The sequence below is a fragment of the Brugia malayi genome (assembly GCF_000002995.4).
Source record: "Brugia malayi strain FR3 genome assembly, contig: Bm_v4_Chr4_scaffold_001, whole genome shotgun sequence".
In the NCBI taxonomy this organism is placed as follows: Eukaryota; Metazoa; Nematoda; class Chromadorea; order Rhabditida; family Onchocercidae; genus Brugia; species Brugia malayi.
The window spans coordinates 8,949,793-8,966,323 of NW_025062478.1; the positions used below are offsets into that span (position 1 = coordinate 8,949,793).

The 16,531-nt window shown below is 30.7% G+C and overlaps 1 protein-coding gene across 2 annotated transcripts; it reads right to left on the reverse strand.

Moving 5' to 3' along the window:
- Nucleotides 1-1,444: 1,444 nt before the first annotated feature.
- Nucleotides 1,445-15,329, reverse strand: Bma-vab-8 (the record flags this gene model as incomplete). 2 transcript variants are annotated; one of them, XM_043082191.1, is made up of 20 exons in its annotated part: nt 1,445-1,516; nt 1,702-1,869; nt 1,956-2,011; nt 2,167-2,356; nt 2,511-2,589; nt 2,863-3,030; nt 3,112-3,344; nt 3,589-3,744; nt 6,005-6,115; nt 6,391-6,645; nt 6,903-7,035; nt 7,524-7,645; nt 8,655-8,817; nt 8,972-9,139; nt 10,140-10,194; nt 10,977-11,114; nt 11,743-12,009; nt 12,714-12,807; nt 13,124-13,273; nt 15,159-15,329. In XM_043082191.1, the coding sequence occupies 20 exons, from the start codon at nt 15,327-15,329 to the stop codon at nt 1,445-1,447; spliced, it is 2,949 nt and encodes a 982-aa protein (XP_042938125.1). The 2 variants fall into 2 exon arrangements, with proteins under 2 accessions (XP_042938125.1, XP_042938126.1); XM_043082192.1 differs by lacking the exons at nt 10,140-10,194; nt 10,977-11,114; nt 11,743-12,009; ... (1 more) ...; nt 13,124-13,273; nt 15,159-15,329 and having other exon boundaries at nt 8,972-9,039.
- Between the last annotated feature and the right edge of the window lie 1,202 nt (nt 15,330-16,531).

Sequence of the window (16,531 nt, forward strand, 5' to 3'; positions counted from 1 at the left end):
ATACACATTTTAAATTTAAGTATGTTTCACTATTTCTTGCAAAACTTAAGTGATTTAGATTCGTTATAGAGTAAAAAAGATGTAATGATTTTTAAGCCTAGAAACCTTGCAAATAACAAAAGAGATTGCAGAGTCAGCCAAGACAATGATGCTTAGCCTTGATGAGAAGTATAAAAATTGACAGCAAAAGTTCAATAAATCCAGATATTGGTCACAAATAAACCTGAAGCGAAAGAGTAACACTGCTTAGCAAACGTGAAAAAACATTTCCATTGAGGCAGTACTTCTCCTTATCCCAAACGTAAGTAAACACACATACACAAGTAAAACCATGACGGAAACCCATCTCCACAAAATTATTTGCATATCCTAACACTTCGGTTTGTGAAAACATCTATCTCATAATTTCAAATTGCTGCTAATATCTTCCCGTCGACACGTACGTATTTTAGAAAGTTATGTTGCCTCCCATTGCACGTACAGATGCATTTTCCTGCAGTTATGTAGGCACTTTGAAAAGTTAATTTTCCGCCAAATGCAATTACATAAGCACGTAACTATACCGACGTTATATTCGACGTCAACTTTAGTTGAACTAAAATAATGTGCGTGCAAATTAAATTTTATTCTTCATATATAATACGTTAAAAAATGAAGAGATTACACACGTAGTTTATAGAAAGGTCAAATCCGTCCGTAGTGCAAACGTAAAGGTCAAGACGAATTGCAGTAACTTTCACCGACCTCATTGTTTCATAGGAGACATGTACCTTTGGCATGGAAGGGTTTCATTTCTTCACTGTCTGTACCACATTTACGCCATCTGCGTTATGCACCTTAAGGGTCATCCGCCCGTCACTATGGTGCAAGTTCCCGGCTATACGGACATCGAAGTCATCTCTTCTATTCTCAGCCAGAATCAGTTTCAGTTAATTCTGGCTCATGAAATAAGCGCTGCAATGAACTGGCAGCGCTTATAATTTGAGGTTCTCGTTCTTCTCTGTTTTTCCCTTCCGACATTATTCCGAAGATCCGAACTTTCTTCCTTTTCAGTCTAGAATGTCCCAACTCTGCCCATAAACTTCTAATCCACAGTTTCTTTCACAAAAAACTCGAAGTTCACCGTACCTATCCATAGCTTTCTCAATGATTTTATTTAAATTAATTTTCAGCAAGAGAATATGATTCCTTCCTTCCTTCCATTATTATACATAGTTCGAAATATCATTCCTCTCTCTCTATGTGTTCATAATTCAATAGCCAATACTTTCTCATCTTTCACTTCTTCAGTAATACTTACTAATTGATTACAATTAAACTTTCGAATTTTACATAATTTGCATATCAATGATAACAGAACGAGTGATAACAACAAAGAAATATCAATTACTATATGTACATATATGTATGTATAACTATATCAACATGAGATCACGTCAAAAAATCACAAAAGGCACGTTACGATCATTGCATGATTGCGGCACGCTATCAAACGTTTCTCCAAAATTCTCGTTTCCTGGAAAAAAAAAAGAAAGTATTTCTGTTTGTGTGTCATGCGAGAGAGATCGTAAAATAAATGAAATTCAAATGAAATTAGTATTAAAGCTATGTTTCATTAACTTCAACATATAATAATCACTAAGTTAACTCATTTGTTAGCGAATAAGAAGCACTTGAAATCATTCATAATTTGGAATATACCTGAGTAAGTGCTTCTAATAAGGTAGTTCCTTGTAGACTCGATGTAGATGCAGTAAGGAAATGCTCATCGGCAACACCTAGTAGACGTTTTGCTTCACGTAAATCATCACGAAGATGATTTTGTCGTCTAATAATTAAATTAACTCGTTTATCCATTAGTAATGAATGCTGAAAATATGAAAATTATACACATTATATATATTTAGAATTCTTTCAAGAATATCCGAGAATAAACCCATTTAACAAATGCTTACCTTATTTGAAGAATAAGTCCGTGACACTTCGAACAGTCGCCTTTTTGAAAGTGACCCTAAAAATTTCAAATATAAATTCAAGTTCTATTTAGACTTCAAGAAAAAAAAAAAAAAAACATTCAAGGGTCAAAAAGTTCGGAAATCTCGTATTCTTGATCGCTTCATTTCTCACATCACATTAAGATGAAGAAATTTTATTAAGCTGATTTACCATAATTTTTGACAACATCCACACCAGTTGCACTTTCATAACCACTACTAGCCGAGAAACTTTCCCGATTTCGAGGTCGATTAGAACGAGGTGATAATAAGGTCAACAGGGGTCGACTATAAATTGAACCATTTTCGTCGCTACCATGGCCTGACGAATATGCTCCCGTATCCTGCTTTGCATCAGTTACCTAAATTTAAACCATCTGGTAACCATTATTCATTCAATAATCTAATTAATAATGCAAATAAAAAGGAGACAATAATTGTTTAATTACTATTTTAGAAGTCACTCATTCAATTCATGCCTGATAATTATAAAAAAGAAAAGAAAGAAAAATATGCCATGGAATAAGGTGAAGGTACAAAAGTTGTCGTCCTTTGATTGGCATCACTTGAATTTCGTCTTTCAATAATGCGTTTACTGCAATAAATTACCAAGTACTACCAACTATCAAGGTTATCTTGTAATTCTTCTGGCGGAATGGTCACACGCTCTGAACGCCTCATAAATTAACTTCGTTAGCCTATCCTATCCACGGTTGATTTAACCTTGGCTAATAATTATGTAGAACAGCTTTTCAGCGCCCGCAATAAGGTCTTGCAGAATGATTAATATTGCGGAAGTTGAAATTTCTAAAAAATTTTCAAGATTGCAATTATTTTGTAAAAGATTAACTTTGTTCAAAAGGATTACCCTTTCTTAGCTTCTTTTTTAGAATCCAATGAATCACGACGTGAACTTTTGTTTGTAAAGTATTGCAATGGCGTACGTTCCAATAACATTGGCTGTTTTTCGGGAGAAACTTTATTTTCCGCAGTTCGTCGTGGTAGCTTACTTTTCGTCAGTGCTTCGGATCGATTACTATAAAAAAAGACAGAGTGCTACACACTATATAATAGTTGTCTCAATGAGTCACCTTTAATGGTACTTTAAGAAACCTACTTCTTAGCAAGACAATTGTTTAACGGATGTGTACTGGATCGTGGTACTGTTGTGGTACTACTCATTGGAATACTATTGCTATTTTTCATGATGACCATTGATTGATCCAATAAAGGTGGCGGAAAAGTACCGCTTTTCAGCTGGTTATTCTCATTTGTGTCCTGTTTCTCAATTGTTTTTAGAATAGCAAATGAGTTAGGTTGTCCATAGCCACCGCTACTTCCTGATGAAAGCTGAAGAAACAAGCAAGAAATAAATAATAAAATTAAAATATGTTCTAAAAAATGCCGTGGCTCGTTTTGGAACCTTCCCGGAAAAACTTAGTTAAACAAGGTCTCGTGAAAAAGCTGAAGGTAAGATAAAAATGAAATATTGGTGGGTGAATGTATACTTCCAAAAAATTATCAAACAACAGTTCATTTCTAAATTTCCGGATTATCACCTACAATATCCGAAATAATGGAACTTTTAACTAACCATACTACTTCTGCAACAGCTTAATGGAACAAGTTTTTTCTTCTTCTTCTTCTCATAGGTTTCTGTAAATTGGAGCATTTTTTCTTCTGTATAAGCTTCCGGTTTCATTATTCCTCGATAAAATCCCGATAATGAACTATCACTTTCCGATATATTCTACAACAAATCATTGATGTCATATTTGGTTTTTTGAGGTTGTTATTCTATGATTTATTACTTTTACTATTCATGTTTTTTTTTTTTTTTTTTTTTAGTTATTTTTTCCTTTCTCAAAGTTAAGCGCATCCGCTGATTTTTAATGAAAAATTTTTAACTTGAAGATACAAAATCATTTTACAAAAAATTTGTACGGGTGGTATCTCAAAAATTTAAAACAAAGATCTTGAGGAAAATAAGTGAAAATAATTGGTGGAATTTTTTCTTCAGATGTTGACCATGAAAATTTAATTAATTGTTTTATATTTTCATCTTTTATCACCTTGAATCAGTGTCAGTTCGAATTAAATGATCGAGTTAAATTTGCAATTTATTTATCGATGAAGAGGGGAAGAAAAAAAAGAATGAGATGAGGAAAGAGAATCAGGAGGACAGATCCGTAAATTTAATGTTTTATCTGCATGTCAGGTACTATAAGATGTCATTCTTAATTAATCACATTTAAAATTTCTCTACCCTTCTTCTAAATTTTATTTTATGACATTTGATCAAGATTTGGATACAAAATTGAAAACTGGTTTCACTGATTTCTGATAATGGGTTTCAAATTTAAATTAATTTTTATACATCCAGACGTCTGGTTCATGCTTTTACAATAATTTAAACTTCGCATTCAAAATCCTTTCCCGAGTTTTTTAAATTAATTCGGCCAATTGTTCATCTTGTTTGATAACTTTGATTCAATGGAAATGGTTTCTTTAACGATCACATAACTATAAATTATACTATCCAACCAAAAATTTACTTTTAAGCATTTAGAACTTTCTGCAAGAAATATTATTCATTTGCATCCATTAAAACAAACAGTTCTGTTAAATTATTAACAATAAATTGCACTTTTTTCCGTAACTAATAGTTTTGACAAATGTTTACAAAATTATTTGTTTTTCAAATCCATTTCATAACTAATTAGAACAGTCAATAATTAACAGAACTGTTTGTTTGTTTTATTGGCTGTTCAAATTAGCTATAAACTGTTGTCTGGTACAAAATATATTTTGGACTCATGCGTACTTGTCACTAAAAACTCAATTGCAAATTCTAAAAGTCGTGGAAATAAAAAATTTTCGAAATATTAAAATATTTCCAAAGATTTCTAGCATAAAGTGAAAAACATTTTAAAACAAAGTAAAAGATCGAAGAAAACTTTAATTTATCTGGTCCATGGTCAATTTCCTGAAAGAGAAATTTCAAGAAACGAAAAAAATATGCGAATTTATTTTCTCAGAAGTTCTCTATGCTTGGCATAGTATGACATTGACAAGAGTAAAATTTTTTTTAAAAAAATTAAAATTCTACCTTCCCTTAAATATTTGCTTATTAAAAAGAAAATGGGAAGAAAAAAACGCTACTGTAATTGCATAAATTTAGACAATTTATTATCTAAACTATAGTAATTAAGATTTTTGATTAAAAACAGATGGCAGTAATTTCTTCAAAAGATAGGAGGCAGAGATTTATTGCAAAAGTATAATTGATACTAAACAAACTTTCCCAACGATGCATACTATCACTAATAAATCTACGTATATCTTTCTTGAAATTCAAATCAAGCAGTATCTCTTTCTGCAATTTTCCACCGTAACAAATAGAGATACATTTGATATTAGGCTTAATCTCCTAGTCAATGGAAATATATGTGACATTAGGCCTAACCTCTCATAAGATTATCATTTGGTCCTAAACTTTATCAGCCATTTTGTTAAACTTCAAATATGTTTCCACTGATTTTAAGATCCTCTTTATCAAATTAAACACGCATAAGAGTAGCAATTTTCTTCTCAATTGACTGCCTATTGAGATGTACAAATTTACAGTGGTTTAAATTGTTTTCATGCACCAAATGATTGCTAATTATACGATAATTATACCCAGAAATTTTGTGATCAACAATAATCGGGAGAATGGAAGTGTATATAACAATAAGTCAACAAATTCTCTCATCGAATAAACAAGAGTGAATTAATAAATGCGATCATAAAGTTTATTTATTTAGTAGTTCGACTATCGATCTATTTCTCTGCTATTTTTTTATCAAATAGCAAGCATGATTATTGATAATTGTTGACAGTTGTTCACATTAACATCCTTTTGTTTACTTATTCTCTTAGCAACTTGAACAATCCATTTGCTTTGTTTACAGAAACTTCGTAAGAGAAATGTAACGTCGATTTTATAATTTGAAAAACTTAATGCTAACCTCAGAGTGGATTTCCGATAAATCATCATTTAATCGTGAAAGTATTTCATGTGAACGAATGGAACTGATACTAGCAGCCATCGCTCGTTCTAAATCGTCGTCTTCCACTTCCTGAAAGCAAGAGATAATGAATTGATAATGAATAATAAAGAAATTAAAGTATTAAGAGAAATAGGTGATAAATGCAAGAAATAATGAATGCTTAAAATTCTTCGCTCAATAATACGTAACAATTAAATATAACAAACGCAGATTACAGGTGAACGTTTTTTACGTGAAAAGCATTGCTAGATATTACGCTAAAAGTGATTTCTAATCAATGGCTTAGTTCTTTTACTGCGCACCTGTCTGAAAAATTAAACAAAATATAAACAAATAATACAAACATTTTCGGATGCACTTTTTCCGGATGTTGAAGCGGAAATTTTATCCAGACTAAGAATACTCAACGGCTGCTGAAGAGTGCCAATATTTTGAAAAGACTCTAGAAATTGTTCGGTGGTTGGTAGGCTCCGCGGTGAATGACATCCACTGGCTTCTTCGTCATCCTCCAAAATATCATCCAACTGTCGCCGACAACCATACTGTTGCAGATTCTCCATGTCTATGTCATCTTCGTTACACTGCACACAAACACTAATCTAGAAATTAGATTTCAGCTAGTACCAAACTGTACAGCAATAAATAGATTATGAATTAGCAATTTGCAAATGTGATTAAATAGGTAATTAAGTTCTTAAACCGATAATAAATACCTGAAATGTCAGCAGAAATAAATTCAGGATTCAGAATGATGATGAGCAGCCATTAAATTATTACTAAGCCTTAACAATAATGGACTAATGAAGTGACCAAATGTGATGTGTGAAGAAAATGTGTAATTGAGCAAATAAGAAACCTTGGCAGGTTGAGAATAGCTGCTTTCCTGAGTATCTTTGATCCAGTCTAGGATCATTTTTCGTTTCGCGGAATCAATTGTATTTCCATTTGTCCTTCGTTTTGGCTGTTGTTGTTCAGCAGTCGGTTCTATTCTGCAAAACTGGATTGAACTTCAAACAATTCTAAAATTTAATTGTCAAATTTCAGAAATTAATTTGTAAAAAATAAAAGAAAGTAAAGGTTCATAGCTTCAATTAGATCAATTTTATTTAATTATAAGACCCTTCTTGTCTTAGCCTTTTATCCAAACCTGGAAATGAAACTATTTTCCATTATAAACATGAGTAATTACACAGTCCTGGCCACTTATCTCTTCAATTTGTGTTTTGAGATAGGTTAAGGTTGAAAATTTAAGTAAACACATGAATATTCAAGTGGCAAATTTAAGTTTTTTTCTTCCATCGTGCTAGCTTATGGTACCAAAGGTCTTGAAATAAAAACAAAATAGAGTAGCTAAGCCTGCTGAATAACTTACCATGATCCCAACAAGTATATTACAAAACCCTCAAGGTTAAATATCTTCTAGTTGATCTGTTAAAAATAAAATTGTATTAAAATTTAAAAGTTCAAAAAGATGAACCTAACAGATGGTCCAAGGAAAATGACCGTTTCGGCGCATGATTGCTCTGAACTCGAATTACCTTCACTATTTGTAGCTAGACGTCGACGAGTAGAATCAGAAGACGATGAATCACTTCCAATCTGGAAATATCTCAAAAATAATTTTTTGAGTAGTACCAGAGAGACCATTTCTTTAATATAAAGAAAAAAGGAAACAAGGAACAAATAACTTATGTGTCTATTCTATATTAACCGATTTTCCCTTTGTTTAGCTGATAGTGCCAATAATTTGGCGAATAATTGAACGATTATTCGCCAAATTATTGGCACGAATATTTTCATTATTATCGACACTAAATTATTGGCACGAATTATGTCAAATTATTGACACAAATATTTATTTTATTTGTTCAAATTAGAAAACCCCTTTTAGAGAAAACCTAATAAACTATAAAAATTCATTGCGTTACGCAAAGTTTACTTAACATGGCAGCTGTAAATTTGAAAATTGAGAGTTCGCTTTTTTTTTTTAACTTTCTAAAATTGTAAAAAGAGCAATGAAATTTTTGGAAGAATATGGAAGATTATGTAACAGAATCCATCATAAAAATATAAATTTTAAAAAATTGAGCTTTAATATCCACTAAATCAATTGCAAGTAGCATAGGAACTTTAACGTTACCAATACAAATAGAAAGGATTCAAAATTATTAGTAGAAAATTTTTAATTTGACAAATTGATCAAAGTAACTGTTAAGTAAAAATCTTGCGCGGAAATAGTAGGATGACCGATGTCTAACACATGCCGCTTAAATCGATGGGACAGCTGACGATGAAAAGAAAATTTTGGAAAATGTAATAAAAGTGGCTGATAAGATATATCAGAATTATTCTTGCTGAAAATCAAAGTGAATTGAAAAGAAGCAGCACTGAGAGTTTAGATGCAAAGTCAATTGAATACTTGAAAAGCTTATGAAATCAGCTATTCAACTGATGAATGTTTCGGAAATATTCAAACTAGATGAGATATTAATATGAGACTTCGGAAATATTATTTACATCAATCTTTGCTTTGCATTTGTTCTTCAAGCAAGACGTGAAAAAAGTGCATTTTGCGCCTTACTAAATTAATGATCATAATTAAACTTACACGGTGTGTTTTTCGTGGTTTAGCAGCACGCTGTATTTTTGACATCATTTGTAAAATATTTTCAGATTCCGAAACTCGATCGGAAAGTGAAGCAAAGAGAAGCGATGCTTTCACTTGTGCACTACCAAGTGATTCTTTTAATAACATACACAAAGGACTTTGTCTGAAAATAAGAGAAAAAACTTTAGCAAAATGATTGGAATTAGAGTTAGAAGCAGAAGAATGAACAAATGTTATGATAGTTCTCTTATCTGATAAACAAAGTGATAAATTTTATCACAATGGTAGTTAATATTGATAAAGAGTGAAGAAGAAACCTGCTTGGGAGATATCGTTGTCCCTGAAACAGTGCAACTAATAGATTAGTAATAACAGGCATTGTCATTGCTTGTACGTCCCCTTTTGATGTCCGTTCACCAAGTCCTAAATCTACCAGACATAATCGTGATCGGCCACCAATCAATTGGGATGTATTTTTTTTGTACCTGAAATGATTTAATAATTTCAGCAAAGAAATGATGAAATTCTTTTGAAATAATTACACTGTATATCTTATGACTTACCGCAGATACAGCACACTTTGTTTTTTTCAAATATTTTTATAATTTCTTTTGTTATGTGCTCATTTTGCGTTAAATGTGATGCATTTAACAGCCTTGCCATACTACTAATAATAATTAATAACAATAACAATGGAAAATCGAACAAAAATGAGTGATGTAAGCGTAAATTTCGATTATTTTTCCAGACCAACATTTCCTGTTATGCATAACTGCTGTTTAGTTGATATTCGTTGTGAATGTAATTTGATAGCATATCAATGTGATTAGTATCAAAACATTTGTCAACAGTTTAAAGTGTGAAATAAATTGGTGTGTGTGTGAACAGTTGTTGTTAGATTAAAATTTTACAAAATCAAATTTAACTGGCAACCGAAAAGAATGTATGCATAAATCACACAATTCATGACTTATTGCAACAAGGGAAGATGATGTGACGTCGGACTGACTGGTGCCCACACGTAGATAAAAACATTCTTGACGAACGGAATGAAGAAAAAAACAGCCGGAAGAAGTAAACAGGAAGAAATTTTTGCTTTTTTTAATTAATAGTACATTTTCTGATTTCTCTTTGACTTTCGATTCACTAATTGAAATGATTTGTTGAATTTAAGAAGTAGATTTTTGAGGGAAAAAAAAAATTCACTTTTTTCAATTTAAACTTCACAAAAGTGAATTATCTTATTTATCAAAAATTGCCAATTAAAAAAATGAAATGGTAAAATGGATGAAAAAACTTTCATTTTGTTAGCAGTTGCTGAGATTTGATAAGAATTAGTTGTGCTACCAATCATTCAACGGTTTCTTTTTTAGGATTTCTCAAAATGCAAAAGTCATGAATGTTCCACAGATAATCCATAATGAATAAAATAAAGGGAAAACATTTTCTTATGAATATTTGTTTTGCAAAAAAAGAAAAACTAGCCTATACAAATTGATATAGAAGAAAAGATGTCCACATCGTTGTTCATTTTCATCTTCTGAAATAAGTGATCATTGCATTCAAATTATGGCGGTAATGTTCTATGATATTCTGGTGATAAATCATATTTACTGAATTCTAATTTCTTTTCTTGTTGTTACATTTTTTTTTAGAATTAAAAATATTTCTATCGTTTGGAAATTAATAATATAAATAAGGATTGCTTGTTTAAAACTTTTCTGGTGTATTTACAAGAAGCATTCGGATACCGAAAAGTGAAAAATAAAGACAAATTTTAGTATTAGACTTATGAGTAATACAAAGAGTTATTTACAATTGCAGGTTTTAAGAAATATTAAGTATTTTACTGCTGTCTTGTTGTAATTATCTATTTACAACTTTAAAATACGAGGCAAACCTTTCGTATAGCTATCAACTTTTTATAGTATCTTTTAAGAACTTGGACTTCTTTTGCTTTGACCTGATCAGCTTAAGAAATTTTTATGACCTAACGGCGGCATAAACCTTGGAATCAATGAAAGAAAATCATAAAATTGATAGACGAAAACGTTGCACATAAAATTTATAGCACAATTCCGTGGATGCCAGATTTACAGTATGAATACTAACGCTATTCATTTCTTTTAGATATATTTTATTCCAAATATTTCTTGAAAATCATTTCCATATATTTCAATATTTTCTCGTAAAATATGCTCTTCAACTTTTGACTTAAAATTTAGTGCATTACATGAGAATAAATTTATACCACTTCATAATTTTATTATATTAGAAAAGAATTTCTTTTTAACTTAAACTGAAGATATTTTAAAGAGTTACCGGTTATTCTAGCCTGAATAACATCATTGATCATCAACATTGCTTGTTTCACCGAATCTACTCTCAATTCACTGTGATTCTCAATTTTGATTCCCAGTACGGAATCTTCTCGAATAGTAACAATATCATGTGAGGTGACTGAAATTAGGAATTTCAAATCTGACTGATCAGAGATGATGAATGGTAATGGTTATCAAGTGATCAATAAAAAAGAAAATCTTCGAAATTATTTTTAAAATTTATTAAAATTACAATTTCCCCCTTAACTTTCGAGTTCGAAAAATTCTTCTGCAATTTTTAATATTTCAAAATTCCATAACACAAATATTTATTTTGCGGGCCTTTTTATCAGTATATAATAGACCAACTGTTAAAAGAAGATAAAAAAATGATGTATTTTTGGCGCAAGCCACCAATTATCTCATTGAATAGAGTCCGCACACCCTGTTGATTAATGATTTTGGCCTTTTCACTGCAAAATTTATGCAATTTTTCGCTCAACTACCCAAAAAATAACAAAATTATATATATATGTATGTATGTGTGTGTGTATGTGTTGTGTGTGTGTGTATGTGTGTGTGTGTGTGTGTGTGTATGTGTGCGTGTGTGTGTGTGTTCTGAAGTGAAATAACAGATTGAAAATGCTTTCAGACCATGAAAAAATGAATGAAAAACAGTCAAAAGCGCAAAAAAGATTTGATTGATGATAATGGATTCTTTTTTTGAATAGAAACCCACGCAGCCATATATATAACAATGAACTAACCGGGTAGAATAAACGAAGCAAGAAGATCGATGAGTAGATTACGACGTTGAGAATAATAAAGTGCCGAAATACGGACAGAATGGTGAAAATCCGGTCGACGTTGGCGCAATTCGGATATTAACCGGAATGTGAGCAGCAAAGCAGATGGAAAGATACCCGGATATTGTATTCCAGATGATGGACCGGCTAAATCTGAAGTTGTGTTGGCCGATGATACCGCTGCGAAATCTTGTCGACCGTACTGCGAATACAATAATTCATTTTTAGCTGAAAATAATCAGTTTAGAATGTATGAATTCTTTTCAATCATAAAAATAAGTAAAAAAAGAATCCAATAGAAAAATTTTTTAATTTTTTTTTTTAAAGTTTTTAAAAGTTTGAGAGTTTTGAAAACTAAACGAAAAACAATTCAATCCCTTCATAAGCTTTTCTTTATTTTATTATTGCCATTTCTTCTCAAAAATCTATTCGAAATCTCTTTTTTTTCGAAGCCATATGGTAAGCATACTTTCCCCAAATTACAAATTAATTTCTCAAATATTTCATTAAATTTTCGCCGTTCAACGCCATCAAAATATTCAATTAATGTGGATATCTTATTAAAAATTTCGATAATTTAAAATTAAATCTCTTAGATGATCAAAATCATGAAATCAATGACAGAAATAAAAGGATAGCATATATCGTATGTTTAGCATTGTCAAGCATATGTCGTCTGCGCTTATACTTACACACAAAAAAAATCTCTAATTGCAGAATATTTTTAAAGAATTTTTTGCGATGAACGATAAAAATTACGATTATATAATCAACAATAAGCAATAAAACGATCCTTCCGATGATATCAAACGAATAATTCAATTTGTGATCAGTTATTTTGCCTCGTGTCAAATTCATTTTTAATGATCTTATCAATCATTGTCTAGGAAAAGCCAAAAAAAATTTTTAGCTTATCAAATGATAAACAATACCTTTTGATACAGCACCAAAATAGATAAAACACGCATCAGAACCGCTGAAACATGTTTGCAATAGATCCGGCAAGCAAACCGAACATATTTGTTGCTGAAAATGATAATTTCTATTTCCATTGTCATTTCATTATGATTTCATATTATTTTTAAAGTATCATGATCACGATTTTTGCAGTATTATGATTCTTTCAGAGAATTCATCATAAACTATTAAGTGAAGTGTTCACTATCATATAGTGAAAATTTTCACATACTAAATAAATTATAATCAAAATCAATAAAGCGAAGTAATCGAAAGAACGTTACAGTACTTAGAAATAATTTCTTTGTCAAAATACCAATTATTGCATTCTTTCTTTCCATAATAGATTTAAAAATTTAACTAATTAATTAATTTAATGACGAACAATGGTAGCATCGGATGCAAAAATCTGATCGAATGTATATTTGCTAAATGATTTTGAAATGCCCGATTGATTGCATCGAAAGACAAAGCTATTCCCATGTACGGTCACATTTTCCAAGTCTTCGTCTGCTAATCGAAGTACTGTTTTTAACTGAAACAAATTGTACGTACTTCTTTTCCATATACACTAACAAAATGATTAAAAATTTATTTGAATATGGAAATATTATTGCTTAACTTAAAATTGTCATACTTCTTCCTTCTCACTGCATTAGACATATTTCCTCCATTTCGATAATATTTTATCAGAGAATTCCAAAACTGCCATTCATATTATTCCAAGATGTAAATAGCTTAGCTTACATTGTATTACTGTCTTACTTCGATGGATCAACAACAATTAACAGCCTAAGCTGAAGTTAAACAAAGCAACTGATATTTCAGAAGAGGATTTGTTCTAATTTTACAGACTTGTTTACTTTTCATTTTTCTTCATCGTTGTTGATTACCAAAGTAAGTTTCTTTTCTTTTCAAACTAATGGACCGACTGACAGAGACAACGACAGCTGCGTTGACGAGTAATGGAGTAAGTGTGGATATACAATCCATTCATCCATCACTACAGTCATAAAGGTGACAGCATCAATTGGTCAACTGGTCAGTTAAAGCATTGGCTGCTGAGTAAGAAGCATCGAGCAGTAACTAACCAGAAGCAGAAGCACTGATCAATTCCCGTTGTATGGATGGTCGGTTAAATGGATCCAGAAATTTGTAAGGTTTACAAACGGTAAGTAAAGCAATCTTTCATTGTGTGCTAAACTCTCGATGCAAATCGATTAAATACAAAGAAAAAGATGAGAGATCTTGGGAATCTATATTCCTTACCAATCTTTATGGTCATGTCGATACCAACGTAATTCCTGATATCGGAAAAATCCAACAGAAAACTTAGAAAAGATATAGACTACTGGAAATTACCGGAAGTATTAACAAGAAACCGACCCAACTTTTTGAAAAATGGACAAAGCTGCTATGAGTTCAAAGGATACCAAATAATGAGAAAGTTTATACTTCAAAGAAGGAAATGAATTATAATCGTGTGAAATGTCGAACTATTGCTTCGGAATGACCATAAAGAGATCAGAGAAGGGAAGAAGGGAATTAGTTCTCTCTGCGGTGATATATGATTCTGAGAAACCACAGCAAGATAAATGGTTTACGGATCGGATAATAATATTTGAGAATTTCTTTTTTCCTTTTGCTCCAATCATTTTTATTCAAACGGAATTTAAAGAATTTTCCAAGACACAATATTTTTTTTTTTCTGATGAACTAAATTTTTTTTCAAGCACAATATTTTTTTATGCTCCTTACCAATTTAAATTAGCTTTAAATTTTTATTTTTCAATTTATTTCATCAACTATTAATCAAATCTTTTCCATAGTTCAGAAAATATAATCGATGATAATAAAATTTCAGATAAAAAGTAGTATTTATATAGGATTAAAAAGTTTTTTTTTTCTTTTTTTGTTATTTGATTTAATAAGAAGACATATTTGTTTAACACTATAACCTTTACAGTTAGTAGCAACCACTAAATGTAATGTAATGTGATATGATATTCCAAACATATCGCAAGTTTCAAGCATTAGCATTCAATAAACTACTCTGATAGTAACCCTATGACAATAGCCATTCTTTTGTTTACCTTTGTGTTAACAAACAACGCAAGCTTATCCTTTCACATATGTGTATTATATATATCCCATTCCAACCTCATAGCGATACATACTATCCATAAAGATACATACATTATATTAGTATATCAATTAGGTTAGGTTAAAGTTCAAAGCAAGATGAATGTATCAAAACGTTGAAATTATTTAATCATTTGAAGAAATCATCGTTTTTTTTTTTTTTTTTTAAAAAAAAAAATTGCAATAAATGGCTATTTTATGATGATAAACACGAAAAAATCAATCCGAAATTATATAAATTTTATTTGTTTGAAAATAAAAAAACAAATGAAGTAAACCTGAGGACTAGAAGGTGATCTTGTTGTTGGCGCAACTAAAAAACGATGAAGTGCTGGTGGAAGCGGAATTTCTTCCGCTTGATTTCGTTCACTGTGATTTCTACCTAAGCTGGCTAACTTATTTGGAGATGAAAGTCGCACAGATAAACTATCCGGCCGATCATACGGCATCGCCAAGACACTGAAACTTGACATTAAATATCGTCGGAAGGGAAAAAAAAGGAACAAAACTGAAAGTAAACAATTTGAAAACGTAAATAAATTCGGAAATTAATGGAGCATTTGAATTAATAGTTATTTAATTTGAATGCAACAAAATAAATGATAAGCAATACTGATTGCCAGATAAAAAAAATTGAAATAAAATATCGAAATACGGATTCAATCATAAATATAAATAGCATATGTTAGGGTTGTGTGAAAGTAACATAGAGCTATAAAATACTAAATGGTAGAAGTAAGTAATAAATATTTTGTGCAAAACAATAATATAAAAGTAATTCTGAAGGAGAATGCAAAAATATTTTTACAATTATACGGAATTGCTAACAAAAGATAATTTCGTGAGTACATGTATGAGACAAGAAATAAAATTTTGAATCTAATTAACCTAAACTTAATCAACATTTTTCCTACTACAACATTCACAAAAAAAAACATTGAAAATTTTATTTCAGTACCATTATCTCATTGAATTGAAAAAATGATAAGTAAATGAGTAAATAAATGTCTTAGCAGAATATCCTATATTCATGGCTTATTCTTAAGAGCATATTTAAATGCAAATTGAAAAGCCTTCGCCCAAAATTTTTGCAAACAATTAAATGTTGATTTAATTAAATCCTCTAAATATGATCATTAATGATAGTTCGATGTGTGCCAAAACGGATAAACAATAATAAATTACTGAATGGAAATTGAACAAGGAGTGGAGAAGAATCTATTCTCATGAAATGATAAAAGAGGAAACAAGACGGAAATTAGAAAGGGCTTCAGGAAAGACTGAGAAAGGATGAGCAGCAGTAGTTAAAAGAGGACTGGTAGGTAGGACAACTGAGCAGGCCAATGATACAATGGGAACTTAATTCAATAAGCCTCGGGTGTAAGTTATATAAATATATATGTACATATGCATATTTGGGTTGTATTGGTGAAATATTTTCAGAATTCTTTTACAAATGTTGTTAAAATGAAATAGGCATTATTCTTGAGGGAGTTAAAGCCTTTAGGCTTGTTAGTTTGTTGAATGGTCAAGTGGTGGTTAAAGTGAAACAAGAATTTACTGAAAAATAAAGAAGAGGAGCAAATAGAATAAACCAATTCAAAATAATTACTACCAACTACTTTACTGCCAAATTTGCAACTTTTCATTT